This window comes from Oncorhynchus keta, chromosome 26 (genome assembly GCF_023373465.1).
Source record: "Oncorhynchus keta strain PuntledgeMale-10-30-2019 chromosome 26, Oket_V2, whole genome shotgun sequence".
Taxonomy (NCBI): domain Eukaryota; kingdom Metazoa; phylum Chordata; class Actinopteri; order Salmoniformes; family Salmonidae; genus Oncorhynchus; species Oncorhynchus keta.
Window position 1 is genome coordinate 31,153,795 of NC_068446.1, and position 18,195 is coordinate 31,171,989.

At 42.0% G+C, this 18,195-nt stretch overlaps 1 protein-coding gene and 1 non-coding gene across 2 annotated transcripts in view; both read left to right on the forward strand.

The window, feature by feature from the left end:
* Positions 1-14,968, forward strand: part of LOC118359249 (DNA-directed RNA polymerase, mitochondrial-like) — a 39,247-nt gene extending 24,279 nt beyond the window's left edge. Inside the window, exons 13-21 of the mRNA XM_035737667.2 lie at positions 222-401; positions 1,773-1,859; positions 3,020-3,133; positions 4,678-4,730; positions 6,433-6,531; positions 6,809-6,881; positions 8,135-8,226; positions 12,057-12,130; positions 14,436-14,968. Coding sequence (XP_035593560.1) covers positions 222-401; positions 1,773-1,859; positions 3,020-3,133; positions 4,678-4,730; positions 6,433-6,531; positions 6,809-6,881; positions 8,135-8,226; positions 12,057-12,130; positions 14,436-14,485 — 822 coding nt within the window. The 3' untranslated portion in view covers positions 14,486-14,968. The remainder of the gene's footprint in view (positions 1-221; positions 402-1,772; positions 1,860-3,019; positions 3,134-4,677; positions 4,731-6,432; positions 6,532-6,808; positions 6,882-8,134; positions 8,227-12,056; positions 12,131-14,435) is intronic.
* On the forward strand, positions 2,352-2,424 carry trnat-ugu (transfer RNA threonine (anticodon UGU)). Its single transcript has one exon. It is a non-coding gene; the product is annotated as a tRNA-Thr (tRNA).
* Positions 14,969-18,195: the final 3,227 nt, after the last annotated feature.

The window sequence follows — 18,195 nt, forward strand, 5'->3', positions numbered from 1 at the left end:
TGCTGCTAAAGCCACTGGCCCGTTGAGTCCGATGTGTGATAACTGAGTCATTCACTGGCAGTCTAAATCAATGTACTGTCTGCAGCACAATGTGGTTCTCTTATGCTCCCATGTTATACTATGGGACTGTCAGAGTTAATGTATGATACTTTTGAGTCCGTGCGGTTCCCTTTGGACAAGATGACAGTCAGACTGTGTTTGGTGCTCTGTGTGTTTTATAGGTGGAGGAGTTCCGTGCGCGGGACTCAGAGAAGGGTCTGAAGATCGCCCAGGTGCTGGAGGGCTTCATCAGCAGGAAGGTGGTGAAGCAGACTGTGATGACGGTGGTGTACGGGGTGACGCGCTACGGAGGACGCCTCCAGATAGAGAAGAGGCTCAAGGAGGTTGATGACTTCCCCAAGGTACGGCCTACCAGTCATCTATGTAATTGACAGTTTTTGATGTCACTCACTGTGGCCTTTCTGGATGAATAGTATCACATAATCATCTCCTATAACATACGACTGTGTTACGAGAAATGTGCCATACTGACGGCTGTGAGACGTCTTAAACTGTATCTGTCTATATTAGCCATTGATTTTATTATTCTTTAGATGCTTCACATGCACACAGACCTATTATAATTCGGTAGTAACCTAATCTGATTTTGTCTTGCGTGTTTCCCGTCTAACAGCCAGGGAAATTGTCTCATTAGTTGAAACGGGAATCTGGGAACAATGTAGCGGTAAATGTTTATTACTGTGAAAACCGCCTTATCCCATTGAAATGCAGTTGTTTGGCAGCCATATTGGAAATGGCCTAGGAACAGTGGGTTAACTGCCTTGTTCAGGGGCAGAACGACAGATTTTTACCTTGTCAGCTCAGGAATTTGATCTTGCAACCTTTCGGTTACTAGTCCAAAGCTCTAACCACTAGGCCACCTGCCACCCCAATGCGACGTTCACAAAGCACTGTAATGTGACGTTCATACTTCTTTAGTTGAGCGCAGCAATATCATCAAGAACTTATACCTTTTCTTTTCAGTCGAATTTTGCACCAAAATCGTTGATACCTATAAAAATGGTGATTGTCATAATCTACTGCAGCCATGCTCAATAGGCTGACCGCAGGCTGGATCCAGACCCAGAATGGGGTCAATATGATTCGGGATTCGACTCGTGATATCATATGAACACGCATGTAAAATTGCAGGCAATATGTAACTTTTTGGGGGACACAACCAGTTCTTAACTGACTTGCCTAGTTAAATAAATAAAATAAATACATTCTCATTGAATGCAAGTCTATGAAGCTATTTCTATGCTTCCTATTAAGTTTCATTTTTGAGTCTTTTACTTTCAGTTTTGTACACCATCTTCAAACAGCTAAAAAGACGATATTTTTGGTTATGGAAAACATATTTCACAGCGGTTTAGATGGTACAATGATTCTCTACACTATACTTACGCAAACTATTAGAATTGTAGCAACCAGGAAATGGCGGAGCGATTTCTGCATAGTGCATCTCTAAAACTGCAAAGGTTTTCTCTCTGCCAACAAGAGGGGTGTGAACAGTTCGGGGTTGCGAGGTGGTTTGTTACAATGCAACCCTCCCTATTCAAATCAACCCAGGAATTATTTTATGGAACAGCACATCATTTACCTTGTGGAGTTCCTCTGGATTCTGTGCTTGCTCTTTTACTCATTTTGATTATGTGCCTATAAATAAATATACATGTGTTGGATTTGGATATATGCGTTGTCCTGCCATTGAGATTGTGTTGTGATTGCAGGAGTACGTATGGGACGCCTCTCACTATCTGGTCCAACAGGTGTTCAGCAGTCTGAAGGAGATGTTCACCGGCACCAGAGAGATCCAGGTACCCTGCGTTGACACACATTACTAATATATCCATTTACCTGCTGCATATACCAGCTCCACAGTTGACGCAGCACTTATTAGTAACGACTATAGTTTGCTTTACTATTAGCACAGTAGCCGTGCTCGTTCATCATATGCATGGGCTCATGCATTAAAACCAATTGCGAAAGAATGATCAGGGTAGCTTTACGGTGAGGGCACACAGCCCCAGCTTAAATGAAATATTCCCCCTTCATCTTGCTCCAGCTCCTGGTTCATCTCTAAATTGGTCAGGTCCTGCTGGGTCTACACAGCAGTCTCAAGAAGAGCGCAGCGGTGGCTAGTTACAGTACATGATCAATCCCTCTCTCTTCCCCTCCTCCCTGTACCTGGCTGGGAGTTCCTGGATGAAGGAGGGGGAGAGGAGAGGTAGGATGATTAAGGGAAAGAGGGCCAGAAAGCAGGCAGACAGTCTGATTAATGGGCCAGCTTTGGGCCTGCCTGCTAGCTGGGTCGTGTGGCTCAGTTGGTAGAGCATGGCACTTGTAATGCCAGGGTTGTGGATTCGATTGCCATGGGGACCAGTATAGAAATGTACACACTCACTACTTTAAGTCTCTCTGGATAAGAGCGTCTGATAAATGACTTAAAATGTGAAATGTAAATATTAGTCTCCTACACTGAGGCTGTGGATGAGGACTTCTAGAACCCTAATGCTCTCTCTTGAATAGAAGCGATATATGTCAGACTCAGCAACAGCCAGGCCAGCACTGTTGCTCTGTTATATCTATGCTAGTGTTATATTGTCTGCAAGCAACAACGTTCCACCTGTTTCTTTGAAAACTCTCCATTTGTTTGCACGGATAGATATAATCACGAAAGAAACTGCACCTAAATTTAAACTGATTATACTTCCAAGCTGCTGAGTGAATGTAATGTGTCTTTATTCTCACATTTTCCTCAATTTCACAAACATCTTAATTTGAGCACAAATGTACTCACCAGTGAACAGTGGGTGATGGAAGTGAATTGAATTGCTTAGCTCTGTGTATCTACAGTAGCTGGCAGCAGAGGAGTAGAATGCTGTGACCTGTGAGTGGTATTTTCAAGTGTCCTACTTTCACTCAGTAGCTACCTCTCCTTCCATTGGCTGACCCGTGGCGGTGCTCTCTGTTTCAGGACTGGCTGACGGAGAGTGCCAGGCTCATCGCTAAATCGGGCAACACGGTGGAGTGGGTGACGCCCCTGGGCCTGCCCATCATTCAACCCTACCACCGGACCAGGACGCAGATGGTAAGACTAAATGTGGCTTACTCTAGATGTTGCTTAGTTAGAGCTCAGAGAAGCATGAAAGTAACTCTCCAGTGTTTCCAAATATCTATGAAATATAACCTAAATTTAATGACAATATTAAAAAATATATATTTAAGTATGTTCTTTCTATGTTGGAATGGTGTGGGCGTACACCAACTACAGCATGGTATGGGCGTATACTGGTCATAAAAAATATTCATGTGAGTAGGCCGCTGATTGGCCAGCTCATCCTCCTTGAGGAAATAGTAAAGCATTTTTGAAACAGTCTGAGATACAAGTTTGAGGTGTTTTTAAAATATTTTTAAGTGTTTTTGTTTTCTCCAATCTATGCTTTGACCACATACGAGTATAGGATGAGTCAACAACATTATTTGGCTATGAGTTAACAGAATATTAACTTTCAAAAGTCTTTCACTGGACAGTTGAACGTCTTACACCCAAGCAGCGAGCCTTCCTTTTTTGTCCCGCTACACTTGTCCACAGTAAAGTTACCCTGTACCGATGCGCTGTTATACGAGCGCGTACATGGCAAACATAGTCTTTTTCAAAGGGAAATATTAGAATATTTATACAATATATGCTCTATAGTTTAATCAATCTGGCTGTGGTCACCATTAATGCCAGTCACATGTCCACTGGAGAGATCATGAAAATAACAAGCAAACTTATGTCCCTTTTCCCCCCTAATTGACCCACCTGGCAGACAGCTTATTGTTTGGCTATTGGTGTGTCTTTAACTGGTAGAGGGGCCTGAAAGCAGTAACCAATTACAGGGCTCTCTTCACCTCATTTGACTTCTGCTGACAGACAGGGGGAGGAAACCTCTGAAAGCTCCATCTCTCAAGTTATCTATCCTCAGCACTTCAGGTCTCAGCTGTGTCCTGGCCTGTCTCTGTCCCGGCTCAGTGCACTGCCACCTTGAGCAGGGCACCTCGCTCCTCTACTGCTCTGTGTGTGTGCAGGTGTGTGTGTGTGTGTGAGTGTTTCTGTATAAGCACTTTGTGACATCTGCTGATGTAAAAATGGCTTTAGAAATTTATTTGAAAGTGATGGGCCCCATTTTTCACCTCAACCTGGTCAAACGCCTCTCTTCTGTGACAGCGCCTACAGTTGCTAGTGGTGTGTTTCTGCTCTGTCCATAGATGTTGTTGAGATATTGAGCACTAGGTAGAATCACTCCTAGGGAACAAACTCTTTGTTAACATGTCTTAGTAGGCTTGTATTTAGCATGCTAGCTCAAATCAGGTTTTACCAGTAATGAATGTCCTATTGTCATGTCTGTTACCTCTGAGCACTTGGAGGTCAATCAGAGGCATTCAATAAAAATGGACTCCACATTAATTTGATCTTCCATCAATTTGTTAGAAATAAGGACTGACTTAGGTGGTGGAAAGTCTACCCTGTTTGAGGACAGAATGTCATCCTAATCCAGTGTCCCCTCCACAATTTCATTGACTGAAATGACATCATCAAACCTACCTGACTCACTCATGTCCTCCCTTTTCCCCTCATGTCTGCTGCAGCTGAAGGGTACCATACAGGACCTAAGTCTCCAGATCACCCATGACTCTAAACAGTAAGTTCTTCTCCATCCCACTGTTTTCCACCAGCTGCCTTATCTGCTTGGTCTGTTTCACAAGTGTTCCCGGAAATCTCGCAATGTTGCACCTCTGGGTTTAGAAACTCTGTGGCATGATGCTCTGTGTCATGATGCCTTCATCGTCTCTGTGAGTGAATTTCTGGGTTCTACAGTGCGACCTTTTTACTCATGTGCCTAAAAATAGATGTGTGCGAGCTGAAAAAGTAGCGTGAGCACATGTGCGAGTTGTGATACAGCATATAGCAAAAAACATCCTGCCGTAGCTATTTTCAAACTATTTCTGCTGTTTTGTTTTATAGCTGGTAGCTAATCACACACAAAATAATATCACATAAATAAGAATGATTTCTTATTTCTATGCAAAGAACTACGTAGAGTCCCATATATCCCACATCGGACTAGTAACCGAAAGGTTGCAAGTTCAAATCCCCGAGCTGACAAGGTACAAATCTGTCGTTCTGCCCCTGAACAGGCAGTTAACCCACTGTTCCTAGGCCGTCATTGAAAATAAGAATTTGTTCTTAACTGACTTGCCTAGTTAAATAAAGGTACAATTTTAAAAAATAAAATAAAATCGCACAGCTACAGTGCCTGGGTCACTGAGTGAAACACTGGAAGATACATTTTTAGAAGCGCACAGGAATAGAAGTTAATATAATTTACACTAAAGTCTACTAAAGTGTGAATTTATACTTGTGTTTCTTGGCTATTTACATCATTTGTTCACTAGGTTGTTCAATGTTAGTTTGAGCTTGCTCAACTGCTACAAGCAAAGATGGACCTCTCAGACAGACATGCGAATTAAAGGGGGAGATGAAGGTGACTCAAATGTACTTTCGTTGTACTCCTAAATGTGGTCCTTGTTAAAAATGTCAGCGTAGAGCCTTGAATTTCCACATACCATGTCATGTAGCCTAAGCATTAACGATGAGTCAAAATCCACTTAGCCTTATTATTTTTTTCTGGTATATTCATTGATTTTCTTTCGCATTACATATAGCAGCTCCCTTTCGAGCGTTAACCTGTTTAATAGTTTTATTTATATCGGCCACAGAACGCGATCACACTGATCCGGAACAACGGGGGCTTTCATGCAAGACTCAGTGTTATTTTCTTCGACACGAGTATAAAAGGCATTTAGCTCGTTTGGAAGTTCTGCGTCACTGTGCATTTCACGGCTGGGTTTCCCTTTGTAATCCGTTATCGTCTGCAAGTGTTGGAGCCGGTGCAATAGGATTCCACCTCGTCGGAGGTCATAGCTGGCTTTCTTGTATGCGTCCGTGTCCCGTTCCTTATAAGCGGCCCGTGACTGATGTGGTAAACTCCTCAATGGACATTTACATTTCTGCAACCTTTCAGTTGGAAGACAGTAGCCAAAACAGCTGCAACGACTGCAATATGTTTTCCTTTCTTGTCAACACCCAATTAGCTGTGGGCTTACACAGGACATCTACAGGAAGTGGAAGTATAGAGTGCAGTTGTGTTGGCGAGCTGCCTTTATCAGTTGAACATCTGATTTTTTCCTTTGTTATTAATTCATACTGACCTACCTGTGCACTGATCCGTGGACTAAGACCCTGGCTTTTCAGGGACTTAATTGTGTGTGGGTGCATGAGCGAGACCCACTGTATGTGTGCGCTTTCTCTGTAAACAACTGCTTTTTGTTTTCTGTCCACAGGAAGCCAGACACAGTGAAACAGAAGAATGCCTTCCCTCCTAACTTCATCCACTCTCTGGACTCCACACACATGATGCTGACTGCTCTCTACTGCTACAGGTACACTAAGTACTGACCTCTGACCCCCACCACACGGACCTCTGATCACATTCCCTACCACACTCTACCACCATTCAGCTGATGCACTGTCTGCTCTCAAGACCCATCTGAATAACAATTTCTGTTTGATCCCATAAACTGTTTTCATAGTATGTCACGTTGATTCAAATCTCAGTTTGTCTAACAGGCTGTGTCACCTCATTACGGTTTCCACCACGATTTCCTTCCACGGCGTCTAGCCCTATGTCTCATGTTTCTACTTTGTGTGCTCCTCTAGCGCCGGCCTGACGTTCGTCTCCGTCCACGACTGCTTCTGGACCCACGCCCTTACAGTCGACACGATGAACAAGGTACTTTAGTACAGTACAATCCTCACCTTCATTACTGTAACTTTTACGGTCTTAGCACACAGCTCCCCTGTATTCTACCTTTTTATAGTCCTTCCCTGATGTCAATTACTTTACACCACTGTCTGCCTGTACATGCCGTTACAGCTGTTGGCAGGCAGTGCCATATGTCCCGCTGTTGCGTCCTGTCCTTTACGGACTGTATATATGGCTGTGTTTCCCTGCCCCTCAGGACATCGAGGTGTCAACAAGTCTAAATGGTTTCCACTAGACTACACAGCTACAAAATTTACTATATCGTCAAAAAATTCTGAAATCAAAGAGTTTATTTAAGCTTAGTTAGGCATAAGGTTAGCAATGTGGTTAAGGTTAGGTCTAAAATCAGATTTGAAGAAAAATTGTATGAATAGGCAGGGTTTATGACTTTGTGGCTGTGTTAACTAGTGATGACCAGACCATATTGAGATGCTCCGGTTCTATAAAGATCCAAACTATCCGAATTACCATAATGGCATTTCTGTATGAATTATGTGAAGAAAAGCGCTTCCAACTGTTATTTCTTCATCCAATCTCCAGTGATTAGTATTGAAGAGGTTATTTCATAGTATTGTTATTTCTTGTCATGTTTAAATCTGTAAGTCGCTCTGGATAAGAGCGTCTGCTAAATGACTTAAATGTAAATGTAAATGTTTAAATCTCAGTGCTCTTCCCTAATTTCATAGCCAATTGAACAAAAAGCAAGGGGAAACGCTCAAAATAACTAGGTCAGCACCTCAACATATGACATGGGATTTTATTACCCATTTAAGATGCACTCCAGAATCTGAAACAACAAAATTTGTCACGAATTGGATTGGTAACATATCATATGAATGGAAGACGACAACAAAATAAGGAAGAAATTCAGGACGTAACATATCACGCTAAGTGGATGACGTACTGTAGTATACAATTTGATAACGTAGTACACACAAAACGGGGCACACTTTTGGCTCATGACCACCACTTTCGGAACTACTGTCTGAAATATTACAAAAGTTTGAGTGCATCTTTAGGTCATTCTTCAGGAATGCATCAAATTGGTCCTGACCTGACAGCAGTAATGATTGGCACCAATCATTCTAGCTTGTCTTCTATCCCCTCCCTCCTTTTCCTCCTCTGCTTCTCTCCCCCTGTCAGTGTTGAATAGAGCGGTTGGTTGAGTGTTGGGAGTAGAATAGAGTAGCTGAGCATGTTGTGCTCTATTGGGTTGCCAGGTTTGCCGGGAGCAGTTTGTGGCACTGCACAGCCAGCCCATCCTTCAAGAGCTGTCCAACTTCCTACTGCAGAAATACTGCTCTGGGCTATCGTAAGTTTCTACAACACACACACACACACTGGACCACTGGCCCACCTCACTGGCAGAGCAGTTTGGTTTAATTTGCACATAATTATTATGAAGATAAAAACCAGACAGGAAAAAGTTGTTTTTTAAACACACTTTTATATAAATACACATCACACTATTTTATCTCAGAATGTATGTCACTGTGCATATTTACTGAATACGTTGCTCACCAAAAAGTACATACAATGGCACAGCCAATCCCACTGCCTCAGCCATGTATGCATAAAACAGCGTTTCCCAAACTAAGAAGTCACGTCGTCTGATTTTAAAAAAGGGTTGTGAGAGAAACTTATATATATAAATATTATAATTATATATATTTTAAATCAAGCTTGGTTCTTAGAACCGGGGTTACGTCAGTAACCTACGGTAGCAGTTAAATCTGTTTGTAATGAACACAGCGGTTTCAGGTTTCTTCCTTCAAATGTGCCCACATAAAAAAATACAAAATAGAGCAGCCTTTCGTAAAGTGTGGGTCGCGACGTGTCAGAGTAAATGTATAATTCTTTAGTTAATTACTGGAATTGATTTGGCCAAGTGCATCTGTGCTTTCTGTTCAGTGCGCTCTCTGCTTAGCAGCGGTCTCTGCTCAGTTTGGCAGATGTGGGAGAGGGAGATGCCCGTGTGATTCGCGGTTCACCTGATCTTTTTTCTGCAGTTTTCTTGAAGATCACTACGCGAGACACGATGCAACGCTGTCGTTCAGCAGCAGATGATGTCCTCTCAGCCACTGACTTGTCATTCACACTCGCCATCACTCACCGCTGTCATCAAATGGACTTATGCTAACCACAAGTTCTGACTGAGATCAATTGTCATGAAACGCAAATACAGGGATTAGTTTCTCTCTCTTTCATGCAAACGTTGAGAAATAACGAGGAGCGCCCACAATGTGTTTTGTGTGGGGAAGTGCTTAACGTTAGTAATGAGCCTCTCAAAACGAACAAATTAATACAACGACACGCCCTGGCCAAACATACAGCATGATGGTAAACCCAGGGAGTTCTTTCAGAACAGGGCAGAATGCTTCAGGAAACAGTGCTTCAACAGTGGAAAAGTAAGTCAACTAGCAAGGGATTGTTGTCATTTTATAACAGGCGATAAAAAGCAGAAATAAGGGAGTGCGAACTCTCATAGTAGTAGATGTGAGTTTCGCTTTCAAACAATCCCGTGGCTTTATAAATTACACAGTTAACGTTAATAGTTAACATTAGCCAAAGCAAGCTAGCTAGTTACTGATGGTGAAACCCGTAGTAACAGTATAGATAAAGCTCAGGCCTACTGTACATATTACTGTAGAAATGATTGTTGAAAACTAGTCTAGGATGGAACTGTTGCTGTTAATACAAATAATAAAAAAATATTCTGAACTGGAATAAACTGATTGAGGAAAGATAATTTTTGAGGCAAATACTCACACAGTTCTGGGTTGCTCATCTACAGTAGGAAGCGGCCTCCTGTAGTGTATACTGTAGTATTTACAGTTAACTATAGTATAAATACTGTAGTAAAATAACTATTATATACTAGAGATGCACCGATATTACATTTTTGATATTTTCCTTGCCCTCCAAAAAAAGATACGATAACCAATTTGATATATATAGTGATCTTTTAAGCGTTCTAGTATAGTTAAATAGTTAAAACACACACATGCTGACCAAATTAGTTTGTTGGCATTTACGTATGTCCCCATTACCAGTAAAACATCATTAAAACCCATTTCTTTCACTTACCTGCTGTGCTGTTTCCTTGTTCATTTGTTCATTCTCAACCAGGATTTCATCATACATGTCAAGCAGTGAAGTTTCAGCTCTGTCTGTGGCCTCTCTTCCTCGGTGCGCACTGTCACTGTGTCCGTTTCCATCTTGTCCAGCTGTGTCTAACATTTCACATAAACCCTGTTTCTTGTCTGCATCGAAGTGTGGGGCCTTGTACCTAGCATCGAGCAAGGTGGCGACTCCGTAAAGCGGCTCAGAGAATGACACCGGATCGCTTGTTCACAGCCTCTACTAGAGTACTTTTGCAAGTTTTCACCCCACGGTCTGTCGGCAGTTTTGTTGAGCAGGCGTTTCAATGCCATGACCGAGGGGATCACGTCTGCTGCAGTCGCAGTTGATGAGCTTATTTCTTGAGTTAGTTATTCGAATGGTGCTAGGAGTGTGTTCATGTGTGAAACATGTTCTCAAATGCCATTGAAATGGCAGCAGCGGTATGAGAACCAGCACATTCTTGAGCAGTACGGCTTTCCTTCAGTACGAAATTCTCATCGACCCACTGTGCTGTCAGACTCGGCATGCTCATGGGGATGACATTGCTGGTCCAAATGTCAGTCATGAAGCTAATAGCAGTGACATTCGTAGCAAGCAGCTCAGGGATGTGCATTTCAACCATACAGTGTAACTCCGGTAGGGAAACCATCTGAAAAATGGCACCTACTTGGTAGAGTGGCCCGGGGCTCAAGGTGCTCGTCCAGTCGGCGAAAGCCAACAACATCCGCGACAGAGAATGGTTGATTGTCAAGGGCCATGAATTCCATTATCTTGACATGAATGGATTTCACCTTTTGAGCTTGTCTCGCTGAATTTTTCTTGCTCTTTCAAATGACTGCTGGACTTGAACTTGTTTAGTTGTTGGAAGTGTGCCCTTAGTATTTTTCTTCTTTTGTTCTGTGTAGTGCTGTATTTTTTACGTTATATAAGTATGCACAGTTAACTACAGAATTCTATACTATACTTCATGTGGGTGGCACTATCCTTTGAACACTTTAAGCTACAGAAAATGATGACCCCATAATAAGACTCTCAAGCACTTATGTGTTTTCTGTTTCCCTCTACAATGCCCACAAGCCAGAGTGGACAAGACCAGGCACTAAATCTGACTGTTCTTCCCCCCCCAATCCCTGTATCTCCTTTTCTACACGAAATGATTAATCTCCCAATTCCTTTGTTGCATTTGTCATTTCAAACCATACTTACTTCAGATTTAAATACTGTCAAAAGTAGTCATACTGATTTTTAATAGATTGTAATAACCCCAACTTAAAAAAGCAAACGTTGATATCGTTTATTTACTTTGATCACTTTTTTTACATGGTGGGGTCGCAACATTTTTTTTGTCAAACGACAAAACGAGTGTGGTAACCCCGGTCATAAACTGTAAAAACAGACATGTACTGTAACTATGGTAGATAAATGGTTCTAAAACACGTGGAGTTTCCTGCTGCGATCAGTTTCTCTCTCTCTGCTTGTACTTTTTAAGCCTGGAGTTGCCATAGCTGGACTTTAATGGTTAAGCATACACACACATCCTTAAAGTACTAGTTTGAGCACTGTATAAACTAAACTTACTAAACATTAGATGGGCTTTTAACTATGCCATCAAATACAGAAATGGCTTTAAAAGTGCACCGATTCCCAGACTATACCTTTAAAAGTAACTGTTTAGAAGCTTGACAGACCACTAGTGGTTACAGTAAAAAAAATTAAAAAAAAGTTGTTTTTACAGTAATCACTTGATGTTGGGTTAAGTGTACATAGTATCCACACTGCTCCTTCGGTGGGGTAATTGGGCATCCAGGCCAGCCCCTCATCTCCTCTGCCAAGGCCCCGTGAGGTCATAGCCCCTAGGAGGAGAGGCGAGATGAGGAAGGCAGGAGCTTAACGAGATGAGCCTGAGGAGACTGCACCACTGCCCTCCTCTCTTCAATAGCAGGGACTCCTGATCAACCTCTCACCACAACAACAACAACAACTTAATAAGCACCTAATCTGACATCCTTTCTCCTCTAGGAGCGAGGTCAAAAACAATAAGTTTATGGAGTACCGGAGGATGCTGCTACTACTGGCCAAAGTGCCTCAAACAGGTCAGTTTCTCTCTTTGTCTGCACCCTACAGGACCTGTGTATTCTGTTCGTCAGATCCATGGGATAATCCCCACAGCACAGGGGTTGATTGATTAAAGTGTCAGCACCACACCAGTCTGCCCATCATTCCTGAAGAAGGCTTTTGTGGTTGTTTAACCTCTGTCAATCTGAGGCTGGTTAGTACCAGCAGCTCCACCCGCCATGCAAAGTCTCCTTACACGACTCAGGCAGGTGTAGTGGTTTCTGAACCACACGGAGGCCATCACTACGGTAACCTCTGGCTGTCTCCTCTAACAGAATACAGTGAAGTACTACCTGAATACTAGCTAGACGTTGTTATACAACAGGTGTACTCATGTACTATTTGAGAGGGTCCGGTCACGCAAAGGTCCGGATGGATATAGTCATTTATTGGCATAGTAACAAAGCCCCACCTCACAACCCATGGGACCCCAAACTATTCACACCCCTCTTGTTGGCGGAGAGTCCATTTTTTTGTAAATATACATACTAGTCAAAAGTTTGGACACATCTACTCATTCAAGGCCTTTTCTTTATTTTTACTATTTTCTACATTGTAGAATAATATTGAAAACCTCAAAACTATGAAATAACACATATGGAATCATGAAGTAACCAACAAAAATGTTAAACAAATCAAAACATATTTGAGATTCTTCAAAGTAGCCACCCTTTGCCTTGATGACTGCTTTGTACACTCTTGGAATTCTCTCATCCAGCTAAACCTGGAATGCTTTGACCAACAGTTTTGAAGGAGTTCCTACATATGCTGAGCACTTGTTGGCTGCTTTTCCTTCACTCTGCAGTCCAACTCATCCCAAACCATCTCAATTGGGCTGAGGTCAGGTGATTATGGAGGCCAGGTCATCTGATGCAGCACTCCATCACACGCTTTGGTCAAATAGCCCTTTAGGTGTGTTGTGTCATTGTCCTTTTACAAAACAAATGATAGTCTAAGCAAACCAGATGGGATGGCATATCGCTGCAGAATGTTGTGGTAGCCATGCTGCTTAAGTGTGCCTTGAATTCTTAATAAATCAGACAGTGTGGAGGTGCTTTGCTAGTGACTCACATCTCCTCCTCCATTCTTCACGGTGGGAACCACACATGTGGAGATCATCCGCTCTCCTACTCTGCGTCTCACAAAGACACAGCGGTTGGAACCAAAATCTCAAATTTGGACTCATCAGACCAAAGGAAAGATTTCCACCGGTTTAATGTCCATTGCTTGTATTTCTTGGCCCAAGCAAGTCTCTTCTTATTATTGGTGTCCTTTAGTAGGTGTTTCCATGCAGCAATTAGACCATGAAGGCCTGATTCGTGCAGTTTCCTCTGAACAGTTGATGTTGAGATGTGTCTGTTACTTGAACTCCGTGAAGTTTTTATTTGGGCTGCATTTTCTGAGGCTGGTAACTCGAATGAACTTATCCTTTGAAGCAGAGGTAACTCTGGGTCTTCCTTTCCTGTGGCGGTCCTCAAGAGAGCCAGTGCATCATAGCGATAAATGGTTTTTGTGACGGCACTTAAAGAAACTTTAAAGGTTATTTGAAATTTTCCCCATTGACTGACCTTTGTCTTAAAGTAATGATCAACTGCCGTTTCTCTTTGCTTATTTGAGCTGTTCTTGCCATAATATGAAATAGGGCTATCTTCTGTGTACCACCCCTACCTTGTCACAACACAATTGATTGGCTCAAACACATTAAGAATTTACAACATTTACTTTTTAAGAAGGCACACCCGTTAATTGAAATGCATTCCAGGTGACTACCTCATGAAGCTGGTTCAGAGAGTGCCAAGAGTGTGCAAAGCTGCCATCAGGGTAAAGGGTGGCTACTTTGAAGAATCTCAAATATAAAATATATTTTTTGCTTACTACATGATTCCCTATGTGTTATTTAATAATTTTGAGGGCTTCACTATTCCTCTACAATGTAAAAAATAAAGAAAAACCCTGGAATGAGGAGATGTCCAAACGTTTGACTGGTACTGTATGTAAATAAGGTATTTCTGTTCAACCTTTTTTTTTATTTGTCACTTTGGGATATTGTGTGTAGACTGGTGAGGGGTCTGAATACTTTTCGAATTCACTGTATATAATGGTAGTGAGAACATTGACTCCTATACAGTGTCCTATAGAAGTCAACAGCCATATGTCAGGGGAACTCAGAATTGGACCACAATATTTGACCGATCAAAACGTAGACAATCATTACCCATTAATGTATCTTCCACTACGTCCTACCCCTTTTCCCTGACGTGAGGTTGTGTTCTTGTCTCCCAGGCGACTTTGATCTCCAGCAGGTGAAGGAATCCACTTACTTCTTCAGCTAAAAGGAACAGACTGACAATCAGAGCAACAGGATGCAAAAGCCAATGGATGAGATGAGTAGGATTGACAGACTGTGAGGCTGAACACTGAGAGGGCTGTGTGGGGACTGGGAGGGCTTGTCTCCCAGTCCCCATCAGATGACTGATCCACTGCCTGCTGTGTGAAGCCAAGGCTTTCTGCAACAGCTCCATCACACATAATGACCCACCCAGACAGACCTCTGTAGAGGAGACAAGGAAATGAGAGCAGCTTCCCCACTCTGGACTGGAGAGGATCTCAACAGTGCTCATTTAGGCTTTGACATTTCCCCTTTTACTGTTGTGTGTGAGAGAATGAACGATATCCCTTGTCTGAAAATGTGAGCGTTGTTATACGTGTGTGTTCCGGCGACTCTGTCCTCCCATAATGAACACCTTGACTATAAAGAGACTTCTAAGAGTGTGTTTCCTCCCTATCTCTCTCCACAGTGTTCTGATCTGCCCGTTCCCTCCCTCCCTCTAACACCTGGCTGATTAAGCACATGATACTACCTCTCATTTATTGAGGCACCCACTCTGACATTTAGAGCCACACCTCATTTACCTCGCAAGTTTCCACTGGAGACAGTTACTCTCACTCACATTGAGAGGGAAGAAAAATAGTAATAATGGGTGAGTGGATGGATGAAAAGGTAGCTGTGAGGGAGGACGTCATGAATTGTCCTTACAAAAAAAGAAAGTTTTCAAACAATATCTGCAGTTGCCATCTGGGGGGGGAGAAATGGTTCACTTCTGAGAGGGATTTTTTTGTCAGTGAGCATTTCTCCTTTGCCAAAATAATCCATCCACTTGACAGGTGTGGCATATCAAGAAGCTGATTTAACAGCATGATCATTACACAGGTGCACTTTGTGCGTGTTACAATAAAAGGCCATTCTAAAATGTGCAGTTTTTTCACACAACACAATGGCACTGATGTCTCAAGTTTTGAGGGAGCGTGCAATTGACATAAGTACAAGAAAGAAGTATTTGACCCCCTCTCAATCAAAGATTTTTGGCTCCCAGGTGTATTTTATACAGGTAACGAGAGGGGAGGGGTCAAATACTTATTTCCCTCATTAAAATGCAGATCAATTTATAATATTTTTGACATGTGTTTTTCTGGATTTTTTTGTTATTCTGTGTCTCACTGTTCAAATACACCTACCATTGTCAGTGGGAAAACTGTGCAGCAGTGGATCAAATACTTTTTTCCCCTCGCTGTATATATATATATATATATATATATACATAAAAATAAATATATGTATATATATATGTTCATAGATATGCAGAAGGAAAAAAATAACTGTTTTTGCTTTATGGTGTATTGTGTGTAGATTGATGAGGAAAGTGTTTTTTAATCAATATTAGATTAAGGCTGGAATAAGGCAAAATGTGGGAAAAAAATCAAGGAGTCTGAATACTTTCCGAATACACTGTATTACTGAATCTCATCTGGGCCAAGGCACAGGAATTGGAATGACTTAGTATTGCCCACAAGTCATCATTTCCTAAAGTGCCATCAGGAAAATAAAGTCAAAGAAACGTGGCCATGCAGCCAAGAATGAAAAGCAATTCAAATTTATGACAGTGACAGGGCGAACTCGTTCTCTGGGACTCTCCTAATAGACAGATGTAGGATGCATAGCCTAACATGCTCTTAGGAGCTCAACCACTCACTATTATCATACTGTACCAACGAGCAATACTAATATCAGAGGCTACAGCAGTCAATCTTATTGTTTTTTTTTTTTCATTTGTCCACTGATACTGTCCCAAATGTTTTGGGATGCATTTTGCATCATCATAATAATGTGGTCAGTGACACTTTGCTTCTTGAAGGTCCAATATCTTGACTTGACTGCTGACATGTAAAACATTTTAGGACTGTATCAACAGTGGACTAGTAATACAAAATAAATAGTTTTTGATTGGATTTCCCCCTTAAGCAGTGAGGGTCAGTGTTGGTTGCTACCTCAGGGTATTTGTATCTGAATTAAAACTAGCTGGGGGAAATGGCTATATTCTCTGTCCCCAGAGCATGTTTCAGCTCCTCTGGGCTATAATACGTACAGCCCCATAGTGACAGTTATCCTTGAATGTCACATGTCACTTCCAATAACATACTTGTTGTCATTATTCAATCTTCATTTGTCCTGTGCAGGAGCTATGACAGTTTACTTGTCTAGAAAGTATGTATTTGAATAATTGGCATAAGACCTATGATTTCAAGCATGAAGCATTCCAAGTCTGGCATGATCCAAAATGGTGAGAGATCACATCAATACAGACCATCGTTATTTGGGGCGGCAGGTAGCCAGCCTAGTGGTTAGAGCGTTGAGCCAGTAACAAGTTGCTGGATCGAATCCCCGAGCTGACAAGGTGAAAATCTGTTGTTCTGCCCCTAAACAAGGCACTTAACCCACTGTTCCCTGGTAGGCGTCATTGTAAATAAGAATTTGTTCTTATCTGACTTGCCTAGTTAAATAAAGGGTAAATAAAAAATCTAAAATACTTTTGTAAGATACTTAAGATATGTATTGTAGGTAACAAGCCTATGGGCTTGTTACCTACATGTTTCAGGTTTGCAATACAGCTCAACGGTAAGTACAAATCCTGCTTTTGGAATGGATATTAGTTTGATTTATTTTTCTTGGTGCCATCTAGTGAGCATGATTGGGAATTACAGAGATTTTACCAATATATTAGTAGCAGTACTGGATCAGAACAGGTGATGTCACTGTGGTTCCACTGAATGCAGTCTGGGGAGGCAGTTGACTGCTATCAGCGTAGGTATATTTCTACATTCATCAATATACATTTTATGATGTCTATTTTTTTCCCTTTGGAGAGGGTGTACATCTAAGAATAAATATTCATACACCTTACTCAGGACAGTATTTTGAACCAGTTCCTATGGGCAAAACATAATCAGAAACAATCAAAACGAGCTCTAAATGCATCCAAGTTTGTATTCACAAGCTTGATGTAACCATTGCATGCTAGGAATATGGGACCAAATACTACACTTTTTATTACTTTAATACACTAGAAATGAATTTGTCAAAATACTGATGACTTCTTCAAATAGGGGGACTGGATACATCAAGTGCTTTTATTTCTAAACAGTAAAACAACATTTAGTACTGCCCCCTCATGAAACATTTGATCACAAATCCAAAGTCTTGGAGTATGGAGCTACAACCCCTGACATCTGGACTGAGCTGAAGAACCCGAGAGACATGGTGGTGGGACAGAGAATAGAGCTGAGGCCAGACTGAAAGACAGCTTAGGCTGACCTTGAACGAGCGTCACTAAGAGTGTTACTAAGGCTGAACTGCTGTTCCAAAAGATCAAGGTGGAGGAGCTGAAGAGAGAATACATCCCTGAAAGCCAGTGAGAGAGGTGGAGGAGCTGAAGAGAGAATACATCCCTGACAGCCAGTGAGAGAGAGGTGGAGGAGCTGAAGAGAGAATACATCCCTGACAGCCAGTGAGAGAGAGGTGGAGGAGCTGAAGAGAGAATGCATCCCTGAAAGCCAGTGAGAGAGAGGTGGAGGAGATGAAGAGAGAATGCATCCCTGAAAGCCAGTGAGAGAGAGGTGGAGGAGCTGAAGAGAGAATGCATCCCTGAAAGCCAGTGAGAGAGAGGTGGAGGAGCTGAAGAGAATGCATCCCTGAAAGCCAGTGACA